At 35.4% G+C, this 25,653-nt stretch overlaps 1 protein-coding gene across 2 annotated transcripts; it reads right to left on the reverse strand.

Moving 5' to 3' along the window:
- Window positions 1-950: 950 nt before the first annotated feature.
- Window positions 951-4,561, reverse strand: LOC141672389 (WAT1-related protein At3g28050-like). Of its 2 annotated transcripts, XM_074478978.1 has the most exons (7): window positions 4,191-4,559; window positions 4,043-4,105; window positions 3,821-3,937; window positions 1,987-2,221; window positions 1,713-1,871; window positions 1,423-1,574; window positions 951-1,261 (listed from the first exon to the last, which is right to left on the reverse strand). In XM_074478978.1, exons 1-7 carry the CDS (start codon window positions 4,382-4,384, stop codon window positions 1,126-1,128), a joined length of 1,056 nt encoding a protein of 351 aa, XP_074335079.1. In that variant the 5' UTR covers window positions 4,385-4,559; the 3' UTR covers window positions 951-1,125. The 2 variants fall into 2 exon arrangements, with proteins under 2 accessions (XP_074335079.1, XP_074335080.1); XM_074478979.1 differs by lacking the exon at window positions 4,043-4,105 and having other exon boundaries at window positions 4,191-4,561.
- Window positions 4,562-25,653: the final 21,092 nt, after the last annotated feature.

The following is a 25,653-nucleotide window of genomic DNA, read 5'->3' on the forward strand; positions in this document are numbered from 1 at the left end:
GGCTAATTAGCACAATTTACTTCAAAATTTGGCTATGATAAGCCCGATTAGCAGTTGTTAATCCGGAATTAGCCCCTGTTAGGGCCGATTAGCCTTGTTTAAGGCCGATTAACCTCGATTAGGGTCTGTTACTAGTTTTCACCTTATAATTAACCTTGACGAAGGTTAAAAGGTGATCAACGGCCGGTGTATAGCCCCGCTTAGGGTGATTTAGCATTAAACGCTATTTAATTACCCTCGTAAAGACCTAAAAAATGAAATATTACTTAATAATGAACAAGTCACTGTGAATGTGTAGGTCGCTCCACACTTCATAATATGATCGAACCCAAGAAGGGACAAAATTACCTCTGAGTCAAGAATAGACCATTATAACTTCCACGAAAACTCGAGAAGTTTTCCCGGAAGTTGGGGGAAATGATATGGATGAAAAGTAATTCGTAAAAACACAATTAATGTTGAATTAATTGTGTCATAAAGTTGGCTAGTCATGCCCATGACGTCACGGTCCAAAGTAGGTCGTCACGGTCACGACCCAATATGAGTTTTAATAATTCGAGTAGACTATGACGGCCACGACCCAAAGTGGGTCGTGTAGCCCACGGCCCGAAATCAGCTGCGTGATTAACCCGCCAAGCAGTCCTGAGAATGAGGTCCACAGGGACACCTACATCGAATACAACATGGAAACGAAATCTCCTAGGAAAGATCCAGAATCCACCGTCTAGGAGAGTCCTACTTGCCATCTAAGTAGGAGGCTTGTCCACCAAGTCTCCATCCCCTAATTTAATCCTACACTCAATATCTATATAAAGAGCCTACCCCTTAACCTAAAACTACGTTTTTGGCTTAATTCTCTACTAACATAGAAATACGTAAGCATCTTGCGAGAACAACAAGTCCCTGCCGCGAGAACATCTATTAAAACTCGGAACTTAACAACCCTAGTATTAATTATAATCATAACACTAAATTTTATTTCATAATAGTATCAACTATGAATGTAGTTGTAATTCGCATCCAAATCATACAAGAATAAGGATCCGGAAATGCTCCCAATTATTTATCTTTCTACATTTGCTAGGAAATAAAAGTAGATAGCTGAAAAGGTTCCTCTTGAGTAGCTCATTTTTGCAAGAGAGGGTTCCTAACGGTTGATGATTCCAGTAGACAGAAATCATCCACTGCCATGTATTTTTCTTTAGCTTGTCCCCACATAACCATATAAAATCCCAAGGCAATTGTACTTCCCCCAATGATGCTGCATATTCACCAAAAACAAGCTTAACCAAATAACAGAGTATACACTTTTTTTCTGTTATGCTGGTGACAGGTGTCGTATGTTTGATCAGAGGAACTAGAACACCTTTAATATTCAAAAGAATGACTATAGTAATATCCCTCTGCATAGTGCATACATACCTGCCTAAATAAAGTGCATCACCTAGGAAAATAGTGCCCAAAATTACTGCGATGACCATACCCAGAGGCTTGAACATTGAAACATACACCGGACCCTTCATGCGTAGACACCATGTGAAAACAGTTGTTCGAAATACACTCCCAAATACCGCCTGCAATGGAGATATAAAAATATATATATATATATAGTTCAGGTATATGATAGAAACAAACTCCAAACCTTTGAGGCGGAAAATGTAATGATGTGGAGCAATATAAGGTACATGAATCCATAATTATATTGTACATACTGCAAATACAATAGCTATCATGCTTATGTCCGGACGCAGCGCCCAAGCTTCAGGCTTTCTTTCAACTAGGAGGGAAAATATTGCACTCTGTATGGTTCCGAAGAAGCAAAAGAAAAAGACTATTGTTTGTTCGTCCGGGTATGTCTTAACTGTTGCTGTCTGGACTTAAACCAAGTTAGTGCAATATTGATGTACATTTTCCAAATTCTAAACCACATAACTGCATAAAGCTAAGCTAACAGTTACCATTGTTTAGTGTAAAACTAGTTTTAACCTGAAGAATGTTCCACGTTGATGAACAAATGCAAGTGATTGCAAGAAATATGCCACCAAGAATCCAATTTGATTGTGGTGACATAAGCTGAATGTGAGGTAGATTAGATGCAGATGAGAACATATGTATCAACGGGCCTTTATACAGTGTCATCACAAATGCTCCCGATACTGCTATAATGGTTCCCAAGACTTTTGCTTGGCTGCTTAGTCTTCTTATATCTAAACTCTCCATCCTAAAATTTGCATCAAGACACATACAACCACCAAATGTCATGGAAACAAAATTGACAAACGGCTAGAGGCTGTACCCATACTGATCACCATATTACCAAAAACTAAAACTTGGGTCCGAACCTATAAAGCTGTGATTAAGAGCACAGAAACTAAGAGGCAGACTTTGGCAGATGAAATTCTGTATCGTGCTTTGGTACAGAATTATTACATTGAGACATACAATCAATATTTAATCACAAAGAGTATTTCTATATATTTTCTGCATGTAAAAAGGTGATTCTTTGTTGCTGACCTTTAATTACCAACCAATATAGGGCTTCTTTGACAAATCTGATAAAACAGCTTATTGGCTTATAAGCTGTTAACATCTTATTGTGGACTTAATTTATAAGTTGAATTTACAACTTATAACTTGATAAATTGAATGTTAGTAATCATGTATTTTTTCTCAAATTTATTTTTGATTTTTCATTTTTTATCAATTTTAGTTTTAAATTATATTTTTTAAAATGTTAATCAAACTTAAAATATAAGAATTAAGATAATTATATTTAAAAATTAGTTATTTTAGTTTATTTAAATAAAAAAAATTATAACTTATAAATTAAATTATCCAAACAATTATATAATTTATAAATATTTATCAACTTATTATTTATTAATCATTTATTCAATTTAAGTTATAACTTAAGATTTGTCAAACGGACACACAATAGAAGGTAAAAAGCCACAAGTTTGCAACTATCCTCTTGGATTAAACTCAAGAAAAGTTACCTTCAGTTTCATTAGTCACAAGTAGAAAATAAGTTTTGGCTTTGAAGTTACTATGAATTTGGGATAAAATTTTGAGTGACACAACTTGTATTAATTTTTTTGGATAGTTTTAGCCATTTAATCATTTTTACTTGTTACACAGAAAGTGAAGCAACTTTCAAATAATTTGCAACGGGGAAAGAAACATGGCCTAACTGATAAGTGTATACAGCAGTAACTAACTCGTAGTCTACATATCAGTAGTCACTCGTAGTCAACACATCAAATAGAGCTTAAGAAAATGCAAATTCACTTATGCCTGTTTGGAAACATGAATATTATTTCAAATCTTTGTGGGAATTATAAAAAAATTGGATTTCGAATTTGTTGAAATCAAACATAATTATCGAACAAGTTTAAAAACTAGAATTTGAAAATTTTCTGAGAAAACCTTTACTTGAGAATTTGTAATCGAGATAATTTTCTAAACGAAAAATTTTCCAAGAAATTTTTCCCAGAAAATTTTATCCGTTAATTTTTTTTCAAGAATTTTTTTCTGCAATTTTTTCTTGAAAACATGAATTTAAAATTAATATTTCGAGTTCTAACAAAATCCCAAAAAGAAAATTCTGAAATACAATTTTAAAAATTTCTAAACAAAAAATTTGAAATTCTGAATTTCAAATTATAAAATTGAAATGAAATCAATTTTCCAAAAGTTAGCTCAAGGGAATCACAAACAAAGTTACAAAACAAATGAATTCAATTATGGACCCTAAACTAAGTTATTGTCAGTCACATAAAAATAAAATAAAAAAAAATGAAAAAGAGAGTGATGATGTCACCTGAGAGTGACAGCCAACAAGAAAGTAAAAGCTGGTATCAAATTACCCATTGCAGTAGCTAGAGTAGGGGAGCTGTAATTGATACCTGCATATGCAAATATTTGCAGGAAGCATATACTGCCATGCCACCCACAAAACTTGTTAACCTCCAATAACAAAGGTAGGAGTAATATATTTGTTTCAAAGATAATTAATAACTATGTATAATATTGAAATTTGTACCCAATGAGACCCAGAAGAAAGAATCTTAACATAAGACTGAGAGTGAGAGGAGGCCTGTTAGTTCTGAAAGCCATGTTCAAACATTCAACAAGTAAACAAACATTGGATGTACTAGTAATTAAGGAAGAAAGGAAGTTTGAAAAGAAACCTGAACAAGTGGAAGATAAAAAAGGGAAAGAGAAGAAGAGTGCCTAGAGAATTGTAATAAACAACATAAACAAGATTGCTCATTCCATTATTCATGGCTGCTTTCCCCAGTGTTATCATTCCAACTTCCCCACTCTCCACTACCACCATCACAATAAAGGGAACACTTCTTTTTATGTAATTCTGCAACCCCATCTCCTCTCTCCTCAGTAAGTGATACCACAGTAGCAGTAGCAGTAGAAGAAACTTCAAACTTAGTACTATATTTTACTAAAATATTTCAAGAATATCTTGATATTAATTGTTTTTGTAGATATTTGGTGACGCACGGACAACAAATACAATCAATCATCATCTCGATATCAATTATTTATTTTAAAGGGAATTCGTTAAAACTTAAAACAAACTCAACGTGATTTTAATATTGTCAATTTGTCACTATTATTATACTATATGATGATGATGCACTTGTCCAGGATTGTACTGTGGCCACCAATGATTTGTTTATCCTTTTTTTTAGATATTTCTTTTTATTGTTTATATTTTGGCCACCAATGATTTGTTTATCCTTTTTTTTAGATATTTCTTTTTATTGTTTATATTTCAAAAAAAAATCAAAAAAAATTCCAAAATGGTAATTTTTTATAATTTCTGAAATACTATATGCATTACTTCTTTCCACTATACTCACTTTATATATATATAATATTAATTGATTCCCCTACTTTACTCATTTTTTTAAATTTTCCTACGTTACTTTGTCATTTTTTTAAAAATTTCGTACCAAACCCAAATAAAAAATATTTGAAAGAGACGGAGGGAATATAATTTTTTCAAATATTTTTTATTAAAAATAATGTTACATGTCAAATTTCATAATAATGATCCCCGTACAACAATTAACATTTAGCGTAGCCACATGGCATGACCGTCCTCATATCTCAAGAAATGGATCCTATGTGCACAGATGTAAATGAGATTACTTTTTCGGAGTGTTTATGTTCAGTGGCAAGCACTCAATAAAAACGAATCGAGAGAATTTTTTTAAAAAAATTTAATTTAAAAGCTGAAAAAAGATATATGGAGTTTTATATTTTCATAGTGATTACATTTATATAAAAATAATAATTTATTTGAAAATTTTTAATAGAATAATCATGAAAGAAAATTTATTATCTACTTTTGAATTGGGATAAAAGTAATTTTGATTACTTAATAAATAAACGCATTAATTAGGTCCGATTTGGTTCAAAGATGAAACCCGATTATTAAGGCCCCACAGTTAATATGTCATTAATTGGGATAAAGGGGTCCGCACATCAAGAATTTATTATTAAATTCGTAGGTCATGTATCAGCCCAAATTATGGTTGAGAAAACAAGTTCAAATCATAATCAAACTCTTAAAAGGATAATCCCCAACCACACAATCCTATAAGGAAGTCTATTTTAAATATGAGACATGTCCACCGCGTCTCCTAACCCTAATCTAATTCAATGCATCCCACACCTATATAAGGGGTCTCACCTCACAACTCAGAACTACATTTTTTGACTTTATCCTTAGCATATAACAAGGTACGTAGGCATTTTGTGAAGACGGATTGAGTCACGAAACACGAGAGCACTCAAATAGAGTCTTTGAGCTCACGAACCCTAACATTAAATACACCATAGTGTTTTACCTTTAATATTTCGCACCGTTTGTGAGCAACACTACAACCACCATGGTACTCACACAGAGCAGAAACAACATTCCTGATGGAACACCGGCTGGGACTACCCAGACAATCTTATCCGCCATTAAGATTCCCCCTCACTCAACCTACTCCCAAGGGACAGCGGATCCTTTAATTCCCCAATCTGAATCTCATCCACCCCCAGCTTTGGGGGCGAGTCCTCAAAACTCGAATATGAATACTCCATTAGGGATATGAACCGCGGGTTTCGCGATGTCAACTGTTATTTCCCAACAATATAACAACAGAATTACAGAAGGGGGGGATTGAATGGAATTCTGGTTACTTTTTGATTTTCTGAAAAACTCTTTCTGAAATATACAACTGTGTTTGTGAATATGCAAGAATGCAGATAAAGCTTTTAAAGTATTTTTTAGGTCCGTAATCAACTGCAGGGGGTTGAATACAGTTATCCAAATAATTCGGCAAAACTTCAACAGAATCAACAGTTTTTATATTAACAGATAAAAACTGATTACAAACGTACTCTCTCAAAAGGATGAACAAATATCCTTGAGAGCTGCTAGGTTATGCGAATGATATAACGATGTTCGCAATGCATATAGCATGAACCTAATATGTGCTTTATATACAACACAGTTACACAATCAATAAGGAATCCTATTCTATTACAATAAGGAAACCTATTACATATCCATGTATGATTGCTTCTGAGATAAAGTCCTTCACCGCCTTGAATTCCTTCTTTACTTTTCCTCCTCGAATATCTACTGTAGTGACAAATACTGATGAAATCATCTGCTGATCATCAAGTACTGATATAAGTACTGATGATGTCACTCTTCAGTAAATACTGATATAAGTCCTGATAAGAACTTCTGATAGTTTCTGTCCAGATATCATCAATTATATCTAACAATCTCCCCCAACTTGTGCATTATGAAAATATGTACAAGTTCCAATTGATGATGTCAAAACTATCTAAATGCAGTAATCAAGTAAATATACTAATTCTTACTTAGTGAATATCAGACTTTACTCTTCATTCTGAACTCTAACACGGTCTGTAAAATCGTCAAGAAACTTCCTCAGCTAATTTTCTTTCATTACATCCAAATACCATTGCATCCTCTGTTTATATTCTTTCAGTTCATTTGTTGATTCATCATTCTGATAGATGGCAGCCCTGAGATTATGTATTCCAAGAGATAGATCATCCAGCTCCAGAAACCCAATTTTATTTCCATCAGGATTAAAGGTTAAAACTTTAGTCCCTAACTCATTTCTATCTCGGCTCCTCCAATAGACATATCAACATCATACTCAATTTGATCAATGTACTTTGGAATGTAGTTAGATTTGTAAGGCATCCCTCTCTGCTTTAAATATATCAGGCTCTTTATGAATATGGACCATCTGGCAGTTACAGAATTAGTTACCTTGACAATTATAGCAATAAGTTCCAATTTCTTCCATGGTTTGTCTCTTAAGTGTTCTTGAGTCAACCTTAAGTTTCTCCCAGACTCCGAAAAATAAATCATTTTCTCTCCAACAAGATCAATAACAATTTGAACTTATATGATATTCTGTAAGTCTTCAAGCATCACATTGTCTCCAATTTATGTCAAATTAGAATGCTTCCTTAAAGTCAAAGCATCTCCTACAAATGGATCAGCATTTAATCTTCCAAGACCACTTGTGATTTTAGGTTTTCTAGAGTGAGAACTTCGACTGTAAATCTTCTTTAATATTTCAGAAAAAATCTCTTCTAGGTGATAGTTTCTTGCTTCCCCATAGTAGCTTCTTCTTTTCTTCAAGTGTAAGTTCTGGCTTATCATAGACTATGTCTTCAGAATCAAGATTTGATAAATCAGCTTGAATTGGGTTTGAAAAATCATCAACATGAGTAGAATTAGAGGTTGTGATTGGTTGAATTACAACTTCTTCTTTATTAACTTGAGCAATGTCAGAGGTTAATTTCAACTTTTCATCCCAGTCAGCTCCATGAATCTTCCTTCTTTGGTGAGGTTGACTGACTTCTTCTTCTTCAGCAATTTCATTAATATCAAAAGATTGAGCAACTGTATAGATTGGATCTATCAGTATTTGTGATTTAGTTGCCTTAGATACTGATTTCTTCTTTGCAACAACGTTGCATTTAGGCTTTGAAAGCTTTGACCTATCTCATATCTTCTATTTCACTTTATACTTCTTGTCAGCAGTTAAGATTGTTTGAGACCTAAGAGATATTTCACCCTTTTCCTGACTTACCTCCCTTATGACTACACATTTGGTTGGTCTGTTAGAAGGATCATCTTCACAAAGATCTTGAGAGATAATTGCAGTATCAGTATTTGCTGTCTTCATGAAATTCTTGAAGTCTTCCTCCATTTTTATTAGCTGTTCTAGATCAACTCCAGGATTTCTCTTTCAAAGATTCTTTTACTCACCCCAGAGTCAAATGCCTGAATCTTTGGATCTTTGTAGAATAGAGTTATTTTTCTTCCTTTTACTTTCAGAGTTTGAAGATACTGACTTGCTTCTGCACTAGCTTATATCTCCAAAATACCTTGGTATTCATCAGCAGTTGTGACTTGTAAAGTTTGTTGAGTTGTTGTGGTCACAGTCAGTTTTCTAACTCTTCTTTCACTTCTCTTACTTTCTCCACTTTGTCTAGATTGAGACATAGTGATTGCTTTTGATGAACCACTAATTCCAACTAGCTCTTCACCTCTTCTCCTTTCACTATCCTTCTGTCCCCCTAATTACCTCCATCGGGATTTTTATCATCAGTATTTGTCAATGTCAGCTGCTTGCATTTAGATTGAACAATTTTCTCCCCATTTTTGGCATCATCACCAAGCAGAAGAGAAAAAATCAGCTTCATTGAATTCTGTACCTCTGTAAGTTGATCAGACAATTGAACTTGCTTAGCTTCTAATCTAGCTTGATTGGCTTCAATTGTAGTTTGTCTGGCAATAATTATTGCAATTTGATTCTAAATTTCCTGATGAGTAGTCAACCTTGAAGCAATCAATGATTCTTTGATCTGATTGATTTAAGAAGTAGTTGCTTCTTGAGCTGTATGTCAGGATCTGACAACCAGAGTAGATGCTTTCAGATGAGTCAACATATCAGGATTCTGAATTCTCTATTCAGTTGTTTCCAGATGTTCAACAAAAATTTTTCTGGATATAGGATATGTATCATATTTCCGTTTAGCATTCCAGATTGCATCAAAATAATCATGCTTCTTCTTGGCATCTAACTCTTTCAGTTTTTGTTGCCTCACATGAGTAGGCATATCTTCAGGGAAGAAAAGATCATCCTTAGGATCTATAAGAACATTAGAAATATTAGCTTCTTCACATCATTAGATTCTCCCTTTGCAACTGGATCATGAACTATCTGTTGAACTTCATCACCAGCTTCATCATGTAAGATAAAATAAGAAATTGGTGCAGTTTGTGATCCAGCAGCTTTAAAAGCTTCAATACCATTGGCATTTAACTCTACATCTTCAAGAATTATAGATAATTGAACTTGAGCTTCTAAATTTACTTCCAGAACCTCAGTTCCTGTAGAGTGCTGTGTTGACCCTGTAATGGATGAAACTTTATGAATGGACTGTTGTGCTACTACATCTTCAACAACAACAGGTATTACTTCAGATGGTGGAATAGTACAGTGAATGGACTGTTTTTCAGCAAAAATAGGGATTGCTACATGTGGTGGAATAGTAGATTGAATGGACTACAAGAAAGTATCAGTAGTTAGACTTGCAGGGAGATTAACAATATTTAGTACATCAGAGTTTATCAAAATGTCAACAGACTATTGTTCAACAGCTGTTTCTTGTGTACTCCGTGCACCTGTAAAATATAACAATTATGACTTGTTAGATATATTTATGATGTAATGTCTAATCTGTTGTGTTTAATTTCAGAACTTAATATCAGGACTTACTGAAAATCAGAACTTACTGAAGTTAGAACTTATATCAGAACTTAAGGCCGTCAAGATTTATATCAGGACTTAAGTGCGGATACTTCAGATAAGGAAAGCAACTGATTTACAGGAAATGATCGTGACTAAAATAATAGAAGGTATGCATGAAGAGTTGGACAATAAGAAGACTTGTAGAAGATAATATCTGATTGATATATTTTAGGAGACAGAATTATATTCCATATCAATTATAAGATATCTTGTAACTGTGTACTATATAAACACAGCTTAGCTTTTACACTATATGTGTTATTATTTACGAGGAGATTATACATTGTAACCTAGTAGCTCTTAGTGATATTGTTCATCACTGAGAGAGAACAACTGTTCTATTGTAACAAAGTTTATTATATTGAATATACTTGATTACTGTTACATACTTGTGTTCGAAATCGATTTGATTGTATAGACACTATATTCAACCCCCTTCTATAGTGTTGTGTGACCTAACAAGTGGTATCATAGCTTTTCTGTTAACACACATACAGTAAGATCCAAACAATCAATCATGTCTGAAGAAACACAAACTCCATTAAGCCCATCAAAACTCAAGATACTCAAAACACTCAAACCCATAGTCGATATGAGACTATTAGGGTTCCCATACTGAGACCATATGAGCATCCCATATGGAAAGTGAAGATGGTTATGTTTTTGGAAGCTACAGATCCAGAATACCTTGATAGAATTAATGAAGGGCCATATAAGCCTACCAAGCTCTCTGTTGCAGTTGCTGATCAACCAGCAAAGACCATACCAAAGGAGAAAGGTCAATACACACCTGAAGATATCTCATATATTGCCAAGGATGCAAGGGTAAGGAATTTGCTGCATAGTGCAATTGATAATGTCATGTCAAACAGGGTAATTGGATGCAAGACTGCAAAGGAGATATGGGATGCTTTGGAAATAAGATTCCAGGGAACTGATGCAATCAAAAAGAACAGGAAGACTATACTCACTCAAAAGTATGAGCACTTTGACTCAAAAGCTGATGAGTCATTAACTGATTTATATGACAGGTTTTTCAAACTCTTGAATGATCTGTCACTGGTGGACAAGGAATATTATCTTAAAGATTCAAATCTAAAATTCCTTTTAGCTCTTCCTGAAAATTGGGATTTAAAGTCAACTACCATAAGAGACAACTATGACCTTACTGAAACTACTCTTGATGAAATTTATGGTATGCTCAAGACTCATGAACTTGAGATGGATCAAAGAAACAAGAGGCATGGAATAAAGTCAAGGACAGTTGCTCTTAAAGCTGAGGAGGAATCTCCTAAAGTGGTTGTCTCAAAGAGGGGCAAAGGAAAGGCTCTCATCATAAAGTCTGATTCAGAATCATCAGATTCTGATGATGATAATTCAGAAACTGAAATTTTATCTGAAGTGGATGTTGATGCATAGATGATGCAACTGTGTGCTCTTATGGTGAAGGGTATCACAAAGATAGCCTACAGGAAATTCAGAAAGGGCAAGAAGTTTTCCAGGAAAGGTGGAAGTTCTGAAAAGAAAGGATTCAGAAAGTCTGAAGGCAAAGGAGGAAAGTCTGACAGAGGAGACCACTCAAATGTCAAATGCTACAATTGTGGTGAAAGAGGCCACATATCTCCTGACTGCAAGAAAGGAAAAAGTGATAAAGTCAAGGCACTTGTCACAAAGAAGAAAAGCTGGACAGACACTTCAGATTCTGAAGATGAGGTGAACTATACCTTGATGGCAAATGCTGATAGCAGTCCTGAAACTGCTGAATTGAAGGGAAACAGGAAAAATATCCTAGTTCTGGACAGTGGATGTTCAGGAATAAAGCCATGCTATCAGACTTTGTGGAGAAAGCTGGCCCAGGAGTTTCTTATGGAGATGGAAACATGTGAAAGACTCTGGGATATGGCAATATCAATCTTGGGAATGTCATCATTAAATCAGTAGCTCTTGTCTCAGGACTTAAACATAATTTGCTAAGTGTGAGTCAAATCTGTGACAAAGGTTATCATATGGATTTCTTTGAAGAAAACTGTGAAGTTGTAAGTAATTCTACAGGAAAAGTGGTTCTGAAAGGTTACAGACATGGTGACATATATGAAGCCAGACTTTTAACAAACTCTGATGGTTCTGCAATCTGTCTGTTAAGTAGAGCATCAATTGAAGAAAGCTGGAATTGGCACAAGAGACTCTCTCATTTAAATTTCAACAATATAATTGAGTTGGTAAAGAAAGATCTTGTGAGAGGACTGCCAAAATCAGTATTTGCTCCTGATGGCCTTTGTAATTCATGTCAAAAGGTAAAATAAAGAAAATCTTTTTTCAAGAGCAAAGCTGAATCCTCAATTCTTGAGCCTTATCACTTACTCCATGTTGATCTATTTGGTCCAGTCAATGTCATGTCTATTACAAAGAAGAAATATGCTATGGTTATAGTGGATAAGTTCACAAGATATACTTGGGTGTATTTCTTGCACAAGAAGAATGAAACTGCATCTACTCTAACTGATCATGTCAGACAGATGGATAAGATGGTCAAAGATTCTGTTAAAATAATAAGAAGTGATAATGGCACTGAGTTCAAGAATTCAATCATGGAAGAGTTCTACAAAGAGCATGGAATAAAGCAGGAATTTTCTGCACCTGGAACTCCACAGCAGAATGGAGTTGTAGAAAGAAAGAACATGACTCTCATTGAAGCTGCACGAACTACACTTGATGAAGAAAAGCTACCAACCTACTTTTGGGCTGAAGTTATGCAGACTGCTTGTTTTACACAGAATGCCACACTCATAAACAAGCATGGAAAAACACCATATGAGATGGTGAAGAAAAAGAAGCCAAATCTGAAATACTTTCATGTATTTGGATGCAAGTGTTTTGTTTTTAAGACTCATCCTGAACATATGTCAAAATTTGATCTAAAAGCTGATGAATAAATTTTTGTTGGATATTTACTTTCCATAAAAGCCTTCAGAGTCTACAATTTAAGAACAAGGGTTGTCATGGAATCTATCAATGTATCTTTTGATGATAAAAAGATTACTGGACTTGAAGATTTCAATGATCATGATCAGCTGAGATTTGAAAATAAAGATTTAAATTCTGATTCTGTAAATTCTGATGACCTAAATTCTGATCCTGTAAGTTCTGACGGGTTAAGTTCTGATATCATTGAAACTATGGTAACTACTCCAAGGGAAAATGCACATGTTCAGGGGGAGCAAGCTAATGAACCTACCACATCTCAAGACTCTCAAGAAGCATCAGAACTTGTCACTGGCTCTTCAAGTTCAGATTCATCAATTTCTGATGAGCCAAATTCTGGTAATTCTGGAAACTCTGATTCTTTAATTCCTGAAGGATCCAACTCAAATTCTGAAATTTCAGAGAGTATAACTTCAGGGGGAGCATCAGAAAATGCTGATAGAGACAACATGGATCATGGGGGAGGATCCAGTTCTAGAGAACAACTTCCATCTGCAAGGAAGTGGACTAAATCACACACACCTGACTTAATAATTGGAGATCCTGAAGCAGGTGTCAGAACTAGAACATCAACATCAAATGAATGTCTCTATCATTCCTTTCTATTTCAGAATGAACCAAAGAAAGTGGAAGAAGCTCTTCTAGATGCTGATTGGGTGCAAGTAATGCAGGAAGAGTTAAATGAATTTAAAAGAAATAAAGTCTGGACCCTAGTGCCAAGACCAAAGAACATATCCATTGTTGGCACAAAATGGGTGTTCAGAAACAAAACTGACAGTGATGGCATAATTACAAGAAACAAAGCAAGGCGGGTTGCTAAAGGTTACTCTCAACATGAGGGTATTGATTAAGATGAAACATTTGCTCCAGTTCCTAGATTGGAAGCCATAAGAATCTTTTTGGCTTATGTTGCTCACAAGAAGTTTAAAGTCTTTCAAATGGATGTGAAAAGTGCTTTTCTCAATGGAGAATTGGAAGAAGAGGTATATATTGAACAACCTCCAGGATGTGTAGATCCAAAATTTCCTAATCATGTCTACAGACTTGACAAAACACTTTATGGCCTTAAGCAAGCTCCAAGAGCATGGTATGAGACTTTAGCTCAATTCCTTTTGGAAAGTGGATTCACCAGAGGCACAATTGATAAAACACTGTTCTACCTCAACAATGGAAATGACTTACTTTTGGTACAGATATATGTTGATGATATCATCTTTGGTTCTACAAATGCCAAACTCTGTTAAAGGTTTGCAAAGCTAATGCAGTCAAGATACCAAATGAGTATGATGGAAGAACTTAGCTATTTTCTGGGACTTCAAGTCAAGCAAAATGAAGAAGGTAATTTCATAAATTAATCAAAGTACACCAGAAATTTACTCAAGAAGTTTGGAATGCAAGACAGTTCAACTGCAACAACTCTCATGGCCACTGCAACCAAGTAAGATAAAGATACTGGAGCATCATTAGATATTACTAACTACAAAGGTATGATTGGCTCTTTACTCTATTTAACTACAAGTAGACCTGATATCATGTATGCTACCTGTCTTTGTGCAAGATTTCAGGCTGATCCAAGAGAACCTCATCTAATAGCTGTGAAAAGAATTTTCAAGTACCTCAAGGGTACAACTGATCTAGGATTGTGGTATCCTAGGGAATCGGATTTTAAGCTAATAGGTTACTCAGATGCAGATTTTGCAGGATGCAAAATAGACAGGAAAAGCACTAGTGGAAGCTGCCAATTTCTTGGAGGCAGATTGGTTTCTTGGTTTAGCAAGAAACAAAAATCAATCTCCACATCAACTGCAGAAGCAGAATATATTGCTGCAGGAAGCTGTTGTGCACAGATTCTTTGGATGAAGTATCAGTTACTGGACCATGGGTTAGAATTTTCTAAAATACCCATTTACTGTGATAATCAAAGTGCTATTGCTATGACAGGTAATCCAGTTCAACACTCAATGACAAAGCACATCCGTATTAGGTACCATTTCATAAGGGAACATGTGATCGAAGGTACAGTGGAATTGCATTTTGTTCCAACAGATCAATAACTAGCAGATATCTTCACAAAACCACTATGTAAAGCTACTTTTACAAGACTGGTAAATGAACTTGGAATGGTTTCAGGTTCTTTCTCACAATCTGCTTAGTTTTTGTTATCATGCATCAGACTTTATGATCAGTATTTGCAGATAGTCTTATCTCCATGTAATATGTGCTTAAATTGTTATATATTAAATACTGATTGTTATCTGATGTGATTCTATATACTCTGATAGTGTTTTGAATGTTCTGTGATTATTCACTCCAATGAGGATTATTTGTTAGATGCTGACTTAGTAGTCTTTAACAAACTATGTATCCCATGTTTGAATTAGTTGTTTATGTGGAAATCAATAACATAAGCAAACTCTGATTTTGATCTTAGTCAAATTTACTTTGTGTATCTTATTACTAAGTCATAAACTAGATTTTTGCTTCTTATCTGTCAAATTCCGATGTCAGTAAATCTTAAGAATGAACTACATGCTTGACAAGCCTCACTTATCTGAAGAAAACAAAAGAAAAGAAAAGATATATTGAAGTCAGGTACTCCTTTGAGATCTAGAGTAAATATGTGAAAGGGAAGACCCAAGTGTATTGCTGGTATTAAGTTATATGCATTAGAAAAGCAAATAAATTTTTATTGGTGACTTTTCACATTCTCTGATTACTGGAGAAATACTCTGATAATAGCATAAATTCTGATAGCAGTTGTGACCCATTTATACTGAGAAGCCACTGTAAAAATAATGTCAAAAGATGCATAGAATGAGCACAAACAGTTGAAGTGGACTCTTGCATAAATTTATTCTATAGTAGACTTCAAAATTAAAGACAGATTTTAAGCACTTTTCTTAGTTATGCCTTATTTCTAAGATATACTGAAGTTTATCAGACTTTAATCATTATCTGATCATATGCAAATGCACACACTCTCACTCCATATGAATGATGAAAATTACTGTGGTGATGGAAGTTCTGATGAAAGTTCTGATGATTAAACTCTGAAGAAACCGGTCAGTATTTATGTGATGAATTACAGATACAGTCATTCACTTTTTGAGTATAGAAGCCATGTTCTGATGACCGTTAAATTCTAATAATAGTCAAGTTCTGATGTAAATCCTGATGGAAACTCTGATGCTTATGTGGCATTATTTATTTACTTGACTTATTTGTGGTATTTACTGTAACGGTCATATTTATCAGAAAATAATTAGGTGAGATAAAATAGTGATAATCATTTGGTTTATGGGTTGCGTGTTTGTTTTGAAAAACAACATGTGAGCAATAATTACTGTACATTTCCCGTTCCCACCAACCACTGTTTTGACTATTTACTGTGTGACAGGTGTCTAATGTCGGTTATGCTTCAAAATTTAACCGTTGTAATTAGTGGGTGTATAAATAAGAGAGTTAAAAAATTTTATAATCTTTTACCTACTTTTCTTATTCTCTAATCTCTCTTATTCTCTCTCACTCTCTAACATTCTCTGAAGCTATTTTCTTACAGGCATTTTATCAAACACCTTGTGTACTCACTATTCTCACTTGATTTTTCACCGAAATGGCACCAAAGGACATCATTTTTAATGCAGCCAAGTTTGTTCCCAACAACTACATGGCTATTCTTAGCAAGGACGAAGCTCCATCAGATCTTCACTTCGTTCAGGACTTTCTTGCTAACAGTGAGATTGGGTATGCATTGACCCAACCTCAATCACTCTCAGGAACACAGATTCTGGAGTTTTGGAGGTTAGGAGTTTATGATGATGGTGGTGAAGCTGGATCTCCAAGTATTATCTTTACAACAGGGGAATATGAGCACCTGGTTACTTTGGCTACAGTTCGCCAAGCTTTACATCTTCTAGAAGATTTGTTAGGTTAGACACACTGTAGAGGGGGTGAATACAGTGTAAAATACAATCAAATCGAACTTTAATATCTTAAGTAACAGAAAACAAACTATATTGAAACAATAAACTCTGTTATAGTATGGAACTGTTACCTCTCAGTGATGAACAAATATCACGAGAGCTGCTAGGGTTACAATGAATAATCTTCTCGAATATGATAACACTTATAGTGTAAACCCTATGTCTGTGTTTATATATTACACAGTTACAAGATAATCGCTAATTGATATGGAATATAATTCTGCTTCCTAAAATATATCAATCAGATATCTTTTCTTTCAAGTATTTCATTCTTCATGGAACTCCTTCTTCATGCATATCTCTTCTTATATTTATCTCGATCTTCTTTCCTTTAATCAGCTACTATCCTTATCTGATTGTCCTTCATCACTTAAGTTCTGATATCCAACTTCTGATGATTATCTCCTGATAATATAAGTACTGATATCCTTAAGTCCTGACTTCCAGTATAAGTACTGATTCCCAGTTAAGTACTGATTTGTCCTGTTAAGTAAGACCTGAAAACTAAACATAAATCATATTAGCCATGACATTATCAAATATATCTAACAATCTCCCCCAACTTGTAAATTAGCATAATATACAAGTTTAACAGATATTTGATGATGTCAAAAACATTAAGTACAAATGCATGAGAATTAGACTAGATAGCTACAACTTACAGTCCTTAAAGCTTTACCAATATTTAACTTCTGATAACAACTTCAGTCTGTACAAATATCAGAATTTAAGCAGTTGTAGATCTTCAACTTGGCTTCATCTTCTGATCTCTCTGATGTCAGGAATTGTTCTGAGATAGTTCTTCAACAAACATCTCTCAGCATATCTAAGTTCATCAATCATCCTCCTTTTAGCATCTTTAAGCTCTGCAGTATCTTCACCAATTTGAAAGATTGCAGCCCTGAGATCATTAATCTTTGCTTTTCTTATATCCTGATCCAGTCTGATCAAATAAGCTTTATCAGACTCAAGATTGAATTCCACAGCCCTGTAACCTAGAAAGGTAGTTATAATTTTAACAGTGTTGGGCTTCATTTCAACTATATCATCCTTGTGATCTGTGTACTTTGGAACATATGTGCTGTTAGACTTAACAGAATAAAGCCTTTTCTGTCTCTGAATCTGATCCTTCAAATAGTTTGTAGCAGTTCCTGTCAATCTGTCATCCACTTGAAGTAAGAATAGTACATGCTCCAGTTCTTCAAAATACTTCAATGGAATGGCATTTTGCCTTATATGATAAACCCTACCATCTGTCATGAAGTACAACAAGATGTGTTCTTTCGAGTAGGTATGTTAAACCATTTGTACAGATTCTAGTTGATTCAATCTCTCAGGAGTTGCTCCAATACCTGGTTCACTCAAGGAAGTTGGATTATTGGTAGTGTTCTGTATTCTTCTTTCATCAGCACTTCCCAATCCAGTTTTATCTCTTGCTTCCTTTCCAGTAACTACTCTTGCTTCAAAACCACTTGCAGCAGTCTTCAAAGGTTGAGTCTGTTTTTTCTTTAGTGAATCCTGGTAGGAGTGTCTTTGGTGTAACTTCTGATATCAAGTTAACTTGAGCTGTGTCAGAGGTTACTTGCTTCTTTGAAATATCAGAACTTACTTTATCTTGACTCTGAACAACTTGAGCCATGTCAGAGGTTGTTTTAAGAACTTTTCTTGAAGTCAGAGCAAGATCATCCTTTTCATCAGTAATTTCTTCATCCTCAGGAGGCACATAAACCTTGATAGGTTCACCAACCTTTTCTTTACCCTTGGATCTTGGATCTATCTGCGGTTGTGATTTAGCCAATGTTGCTTCAGCATTTGTCCTTTCTTTTATCACAATGCCTTTGAGTTTTGGAAGTAGCTTTTTACCAGAAGCTTCAGATTTAGATGTTACTTTCTCTGATTTAAGTCTGGCTTCTTCCTCCATTAAACTTTCCAAGTCCATTCCTGGATTTTCCTGAAGATATAACTGTCTTGACATTTCCTCATCAAGATCTAAAAGTTCATCAGAACTTATCCTTTTACCAGTAGCAGAACTTATTATTTTCCCAGTATCAGAACTTGTCCTGTGACTTGTGATTTCAGCTTTTCTTGATGTGAAACCTCTACCTTGACTATGACCTCTACCCATTCCAGAGCGTCCTTGATCATCCTTTTCATTATCCTTCCCTTTCAGTGTCTTGTCAGTCTTGCATTTGGACTTAATTACTTTCTCCCCCTTTTTGGCATCAGCAGGAAGTAGAAGAGAGACAAACAATTCCACTGAGGCTTGGATTTCAGTAAGTTGAGATTGCTGAGAAGCTTGATTTGTCAGAATATCATTAATCTGAGCTTGTTGTTTCTCTTGGGTCTTCTCAATATAAGCAATCCTGTCAAAGGTAGGTTGGAAGAACTTTTTCTTATCAATCTTTTGAATTTGTTCCTGTTTGATGAATTCTTCCTGAATCTTGTGTAGCTCTGCATGAGTAGTTGAATGAAGACCTTGTAGATGTTTAGTACTCAATGCAGTGACTCTAAGCTAGGTTTTGAAATCATCAGAATTGAACATTTCATCAGCTTTAGTCAAGTGCTCAGCAAGATGCTTTTCAGTTGGAACACAGGAAACTGAGTTCCACTCCTTAGTCCACTCCTGTCCTGCAGGAGTTTCACTCCAAGGCACTGGTGCTTCTCTGGTAACAAACTTCTTAACAAGTTCAGACTTAAGAATAGTTTGTTGAGGAGCATGTCCTGAAGGACCTGCTGCATCAGCATCTGCATTTGGAGCAGCATCACCAGTATCTCCAGCATTTGCAGCATCAGAACTTACAGAATCAGTATATTCGGATAAGACAACAGTGTGAGTAGCAATGGAGGCTTCAACATCTTCTAATTGCTGATCTGGTTCAAAGGTCTGATCAACAGCCATATCCTGATGCTCACCTATATTCTGATCATCAGCATTTAGATGCAGAAAAGGTGTAGTAGATAACTCTGGAGTTTGAACAACATCGGTAACAGGTGTTGTTGATAGATTATTTGCTGTTGGAGCTTCTAGGAAAATTACTTCAGGTATAACCAAGTTTTGAACATCAATATCAGCACTTGTGCCTGGATCAACAGGAGATACAGATGGTGTGTTGGCCTTTTCAGAAACAGCTTCCTGAGATGGAGTTGATGGAGAAGAAGTGACTTTAGCAAATTCCTTTTCTTGTGAGATCAGAGATTCCTGATCCCCTTCCTTAACTGCTTCCTCTTCATCATCTGAAACTGGCCTATTTGCCCTCTATTTCTTGTATCTCTTTGTAGATTTGGATTCCTTGGGAGTTTCAGGAACTGTCATTCTTCTAAGCCTCTTGAGAAGCCTAGATCCCCCAATTCCAGAATCCTTCTGAGAAGTCTCTTTCTCAGCTTCATCAATAACAGGTTCTGAAGAAGGAACCTGCTCCTCAGTATCAGATTCATCTCTCAAGGCAATCCTCCTTCTCTTTTGAGGTGTTTGAGGAACAGTCTTTGTCCTCTTTGGCTTGGAAGATGAAGGTTTCACAGTAGGTACTGAGGTTGAGGGTTGAACTGTCTGTGAAGTGGAGAGATAGGATTTGATATATTTCCTGAGGGTTGGTTGAGTAGAATGGGTGGTAGGTGCTAATGATTGTTGTGGTGTTTGGGAGGTTGTTGTTGGTTGGACATCAGAATAAACAGATCTATAAGTAACAGGATTAGCATTTACTAAGATCTATTTTACAGATTGAGGAATCTGTAAAGGTCTAACCACTGATTTCTTAGTGCCAGCATTTATCAGGTCATTAAAGTAACATTTTGCAACCTTAAAAGGTGGAGTTGAGGAACTGACTAATTGAGGTTCATCAGTACAAAAAGTATATATAAGTTGACAGAATCTAGCAAAGTAAACAACATTCCTATCCTCTGTCATCCTATCCCCAATAAAACCAATTATAGCAGTTGCAAAATCAAAATGAGTTTGGTTTATAATAGCATACCCGATGTGCTGACTCAGAATTGGGATAGCATCAAAATTCGAACACTTGTTCCCAAAAGCTTTAGTGATGCAGTCAAAGAAGAAGCTCCATTCTCTTCTGATATGAGCCCGTTTCAGCTGCCCAAGATTTGCCAAACTCTGTTCATACCCCAAATGGGCCATTAAATCCTGAAGAGCTGATTCCTCTGGAATTGAAAAGGTACATCCTTCTGGGAGATGTAGAGCCTTGCGTATTGTACCAGGAGTGACTGCATATGACGAATCACCCACTTCGAAAACAATACTGGGAGTGCCATGTGTACCACCATTATCAAAGTGCCCAGTCCGCCAAAATGTCAGAACTTGTTGGCTCGAAAAGACTGAAGGCTGGGTCAATGCATACCCAATCTCACTATGTGCAAGAAGATCTTGCACAAAATGCAATTCAGATGGAGCTTCAGCATGATGAAGAATTGCAGCATAGTTATTTGGAACAAACTTAGCTCCATCAATGATTAAATCCTTAGGTGCCATGTGAAAAATTGAGATTTAAGAGTGCCTGTTAGGTGTTTGAGAAAATGTCTGTATGAAAAACCAACGTGAGAAGAAAAAAGAGAGTAAAAGCAAGTAGAGAAAAAGTATGAAGGGAAATAAAAGATTAAAAAATCTTCTCTCTGTCTTACTTATACTCCTTTTTTTTTAAAAAAAAAAATGTAACCGTTGGACACCTGTCAGACATGCAGTAATAACGGATAGTTACTGGGCTCGAGAAAACAGTAATCATTACTTACCCACTTGCAGTTTTTCAAGGAAAAACCGTTCCACTTACCCAGATATTCCATTAATCAAGGTGAAACAGTTTTAATTCAAAATTGAAACCGTTCCCACTTATTTAATTATTTTTCACTGCAACATTAATATTCTGAAAATAAATCAAGTGAAAATGACCAAAATAAATTAGATGAGTAAGTACTGATAAAGTAAAATCATAACTTAGAATTTATATGGTCATCAGAATATGAATATTTATCAGGATTTATCAATGCATTACAAAATATCTCAGAGACAAAATCTTGAAACAAAAACAAATTTCATTAATATATCAAGAGAATACATTCATGAAATTGAAAGTACATCAGAATTTATACAAGATTTCCCTAAGCTGCTAAACCTAACATCAACAGCCTTAGTCCTAGCTCAAGAAGCAGGGAAAGGCTGATCAGGAAGAAGAAAATAAATCATTTTTTCTTCCTACTCTCGATAAACAGAATGGCGAGTCGAATGATTCGCTCTTGCTGACGGAGAGCTTCCAGCCTTTCCTCCTCCAATCGCTCCAGATGGCGATGGTAATCCATATAGAAGAACAGGAGGTGGGTGAGTACCTCCTATGGGACAGAGTCCCATATCTCATCAGGAATGGCAGTGACGTGCCATTCCTGCCGCCAATCGGCACAGCTTAGCTCCATATTGAAAGTTTTGTAGTTCAAAAACATGTTGTATCTGACCATGGCGCTTGTGATAGAAAAAGTATGAAGGTAAGTTTGTGAGAAAAGATTTGATGGGAAGACTGATGTGAAGTGGTTGCTTATATAGGCAGGAGAATGCCAGGAGACGCAAAGAAATTTAATGTTGACAAGTAGAATTAATTCTACCTCGTCTCCCCAGACTTAGAAAAAGAAAAACATTCATTGGAAAGAGAAAACATGGTTTAATGCGCACAAGAAGCAAGTAAAAGTTGATTGTTCAAGTACGAATATCACCCAACCCTAACCATAGTGACTATTAATCTTCCACTTCATATATTTTAGTTTGAACCGAGACTGTTATTAAATTTTATCCACAAATAAGTCAAGTAAAGAATTAGACTGTAATATCAGAACTTAGACTTATATCAGAACTTAACAGTCATCAGAACATAATTTCTTAACTCGAAAAAGGAATGCCTATCTTAGGAAGTCCTCACACAAATTCTGATTTATATTCTTCAGAACTTAATCATTAGAATATGTAATCAGAACTTGTCCTCAGAATTTGTGCAATGAAACACAATGACTATTCATCTAAAACAACATAGATCACCACAGTAATTTTCATCATTCATATGGAGTGATTAGTGTGTGCATTAAGCTAAATATCAGACAAAGAGTAAAGTCTGATTCACTTCAGTACATCTTAGAAATAAGGCATAACTAAAACTTTGTTAAAGAGCTGTCATTATCCTGAAACCTACTGATGAATGAGTTCATGCTTGAGTCCACCTCAACTATTTTGTGCTAATTTTATGCATCTTTTTAAAGTCCATTTCACAGTGGCTTCTCAGTGTAAGTGAGTCACGACTGCTTATCAGAATTTATGCTATTATCAGAGTATTTCTCCAGTAATCATAGAGTGTGAAAAGTCACCAAGAAAATATTTTAGTTGCTTTTCTGATGCATATTACTTAATACCAGCAATGCACTTGGGTCGTCCCTTCCACATTTTTACTCTAGATCTCAAAGGAGTACCTGATTTTATTCTTTGATCCTTTTGCTTTTTCTTTTGATAAGTGAGGTTTATCAGCACTTAGTGCATTCAGCAGATTTACTAGTATCAGAACTTAACAGATGAGTAACATTATTCTAATTTGTGACTTAGTAATAAGATAGACAAAGTAAACTCAACTAAGCTCAATTATCAGAATTTGCTTGTGTCAATAGATTTCCACAGAAATAATTACTTCTTATATGGGATCCTTTGTTTATTGAAGACTACTAGGTCAGCATCTAGCACAGTTATCCTCATAGGATTGAATAGTTATTTAAACAGACATATCACTTATCAGAGTTTAGAAACATATATCAGACAACAGTCAGTACTTAAACACATTTGTCAATTAAGCACAGAATACACAAAGATATTAAATTCTGTAAATACTGATCATAAAGTCTGATATAATAGAACAAAACTAAGCAGATTTAGAGAAAGAACCTGAAACCATTCCAAGTTCATTTACCAATCTTGTAAAAGTGGCTTCACAAAATGGTTTTGTGAAGATATCTGCTAGTTGTTGATCTGTTGGAACAAAGTGCAATTCCACTGTACCTTCATCCACATGTTCCCTGATGAAGTGATACCTGATGCTGATGTGCTTTGTCATAGAGTGTTGAACTGGATTACCTGTCATAGCAATAGCACTTTGATTATCACAGTAAATAGGGATTTTGAAATATGTTAACCCATAATCCAGTAACTGATTCTTCATCCAAAGAATCTGTGCACAACAGCTTCCTGCAGCAATATACTCTGCTTCTGCAGTTGATGTGGAAATTGACTTTTGTTTCTTGCTGAACCAAGAAACCAATCTGCCTCCAAGAAATTGGCAGCTTCCACTTGTGCTTTTCCTGTCAATTTTGCAACCTGCAAAATCTGCATCTGAGTAACCTATTAGTTTAAAATCTGATTCTCTAGGATATCACAATCCCAGATCAGCTGTTCCTTTAAGATACTTGAAAATTCTTTTCACAGCTGTTAAGTGAGGTTCTCTTGGATCTGCTTGAAATCTTGCACAAAGACAGGTAGCATACATGATATCAGGTCTACTAGCAGTTAGATAGAGTAGAGAGCCAATCATACCTCTGTAATCAGTAACATCTACTGATTTACTAGTATCCTTATCCAGTTTTGTTGCAGCGGCCATGGGAGTGGATGCACTTGAACAATCTTGCATTCCAAATTTCTTCAGCAAGTTTCTGGTGTACTTAGTTTGACAAATAAAAGTGCCTTCTTCATTCTGCTTGACTTGAAGACCCAGAAAATAGCTAAGTTCCCCCATCATACTCATCTGATACCTTGACTGCATCAGTTTGGCAAACTTCTTGCAAAGTCTGTCATTTGTAGACCCAAAAATAATATCATCAACATAAATTTGGACCAGAAGTAAGTCCTTTCTATGGTTGAGGTAGAACAGTGTTTTGTCTATTGTTCCTCTGTTGAATCCACTTTCCAGAAGAAACTGAGCTAAAGTCTCATACCATGCTCTAGGAGCTTGCTTAAGTCCATAAAGTGCTTTATCAAGCCTGTATACATAATCTGGATGTTTGGAATCTACAAAGCCTGGAGGTTGTTCAACATATACTTCCTCCTCTAATTCTCCATTGAGAAAAGCACTTTTCACATCCATTTAAAAGACAGTAAACTTTTTGTGAGCAGCATAAGCCAAAAATATCCTTATGGCTTCTAACCTAGCAACTGGTGCAAATGTTTCATCATAATCAATTCCCTCCTGTTGAGAATATCCTTTTACAACCAGCCTTGCCTTATTCCTTGTAATTATGCCATCACTGTCAGTTTTGTTTCTGAATACCCACTTTGTACCAACAACAGATCTATTCTTTGGTCTTGGCACTAGGGTCCAGACTTTGTTTCTTTCAAATTTATTTAACTCTTCCTGCATTGCTTGCACCCAATCAGCATCTTGAAGAGCTTCTTCCACTTTCTTTGGCTCAGTCTGAGAGTGAAAAGAATTGTAAAGACATTCGTTTGAAGTACCTGTTCTAGTTCTGACACCTGCATCAGGATTTCCAATTATCAAATCAGGTGTATGTGATTTTGTCCACTTCCTTGCAGATGGAAGGTTTTCTCTAGAACTGGATGCTCCCCCTGAAACTATGTTCTCTGAGTTGGATTCTTCAGAATTTAGATTTTCAGCACTATCAGAACTTGGCTTATCAGAACTTGACGAATCAGAACTTGAAGAGCCAGATGTATGTTCTGATGTTTCTTGAGATGTGGTATAATCTTGAGTATGGTCCCCCTGCATAGGTGCATCTTCCTTTGGCGTAGTCACCATAGTTTCAATAACATCAGAGTTTAA

The sequence above is a fragment of the Apium graveolens genome, chromosome 7 (genome assembly GCF_009905375.1).
Source record: "Apium graveolens cultivar Ventura chromosome 7, ASM990537v1, whole genome shotgun sequence".
Lineage (NCBI taxonomy): Eukaryota > Viridiplantae > Streptophyta > Magnoliopsida > Apiales > Apiaceae > Apium > Apium graveolens.

Excerpts from the sequence above, each read along its gene's own strand:
- LOC141672389 (XM_074478978.1), bottom strand. The coding sequence starts at position 4,384 with ATGGGGTTGCAGAATTACATAAAAAGAAGTGTTCCCTTTATTGTGATG. Across the intron at positions 1,872-1,986 it reads CAACGTGGAACATTCTTCAG|ACAGCAACAGTTAAGACATA; the intron begins GTTAAAACTAGT and ends GTTTAAGTCCAG. Across the intron at positions 1,262-1,422 it reads GATGCACTTTATTTAGGCAG|CATCATTGGGGGAAGTACAA; the intron begins GTATGTATGCAC and ends GTGAATATGCAG.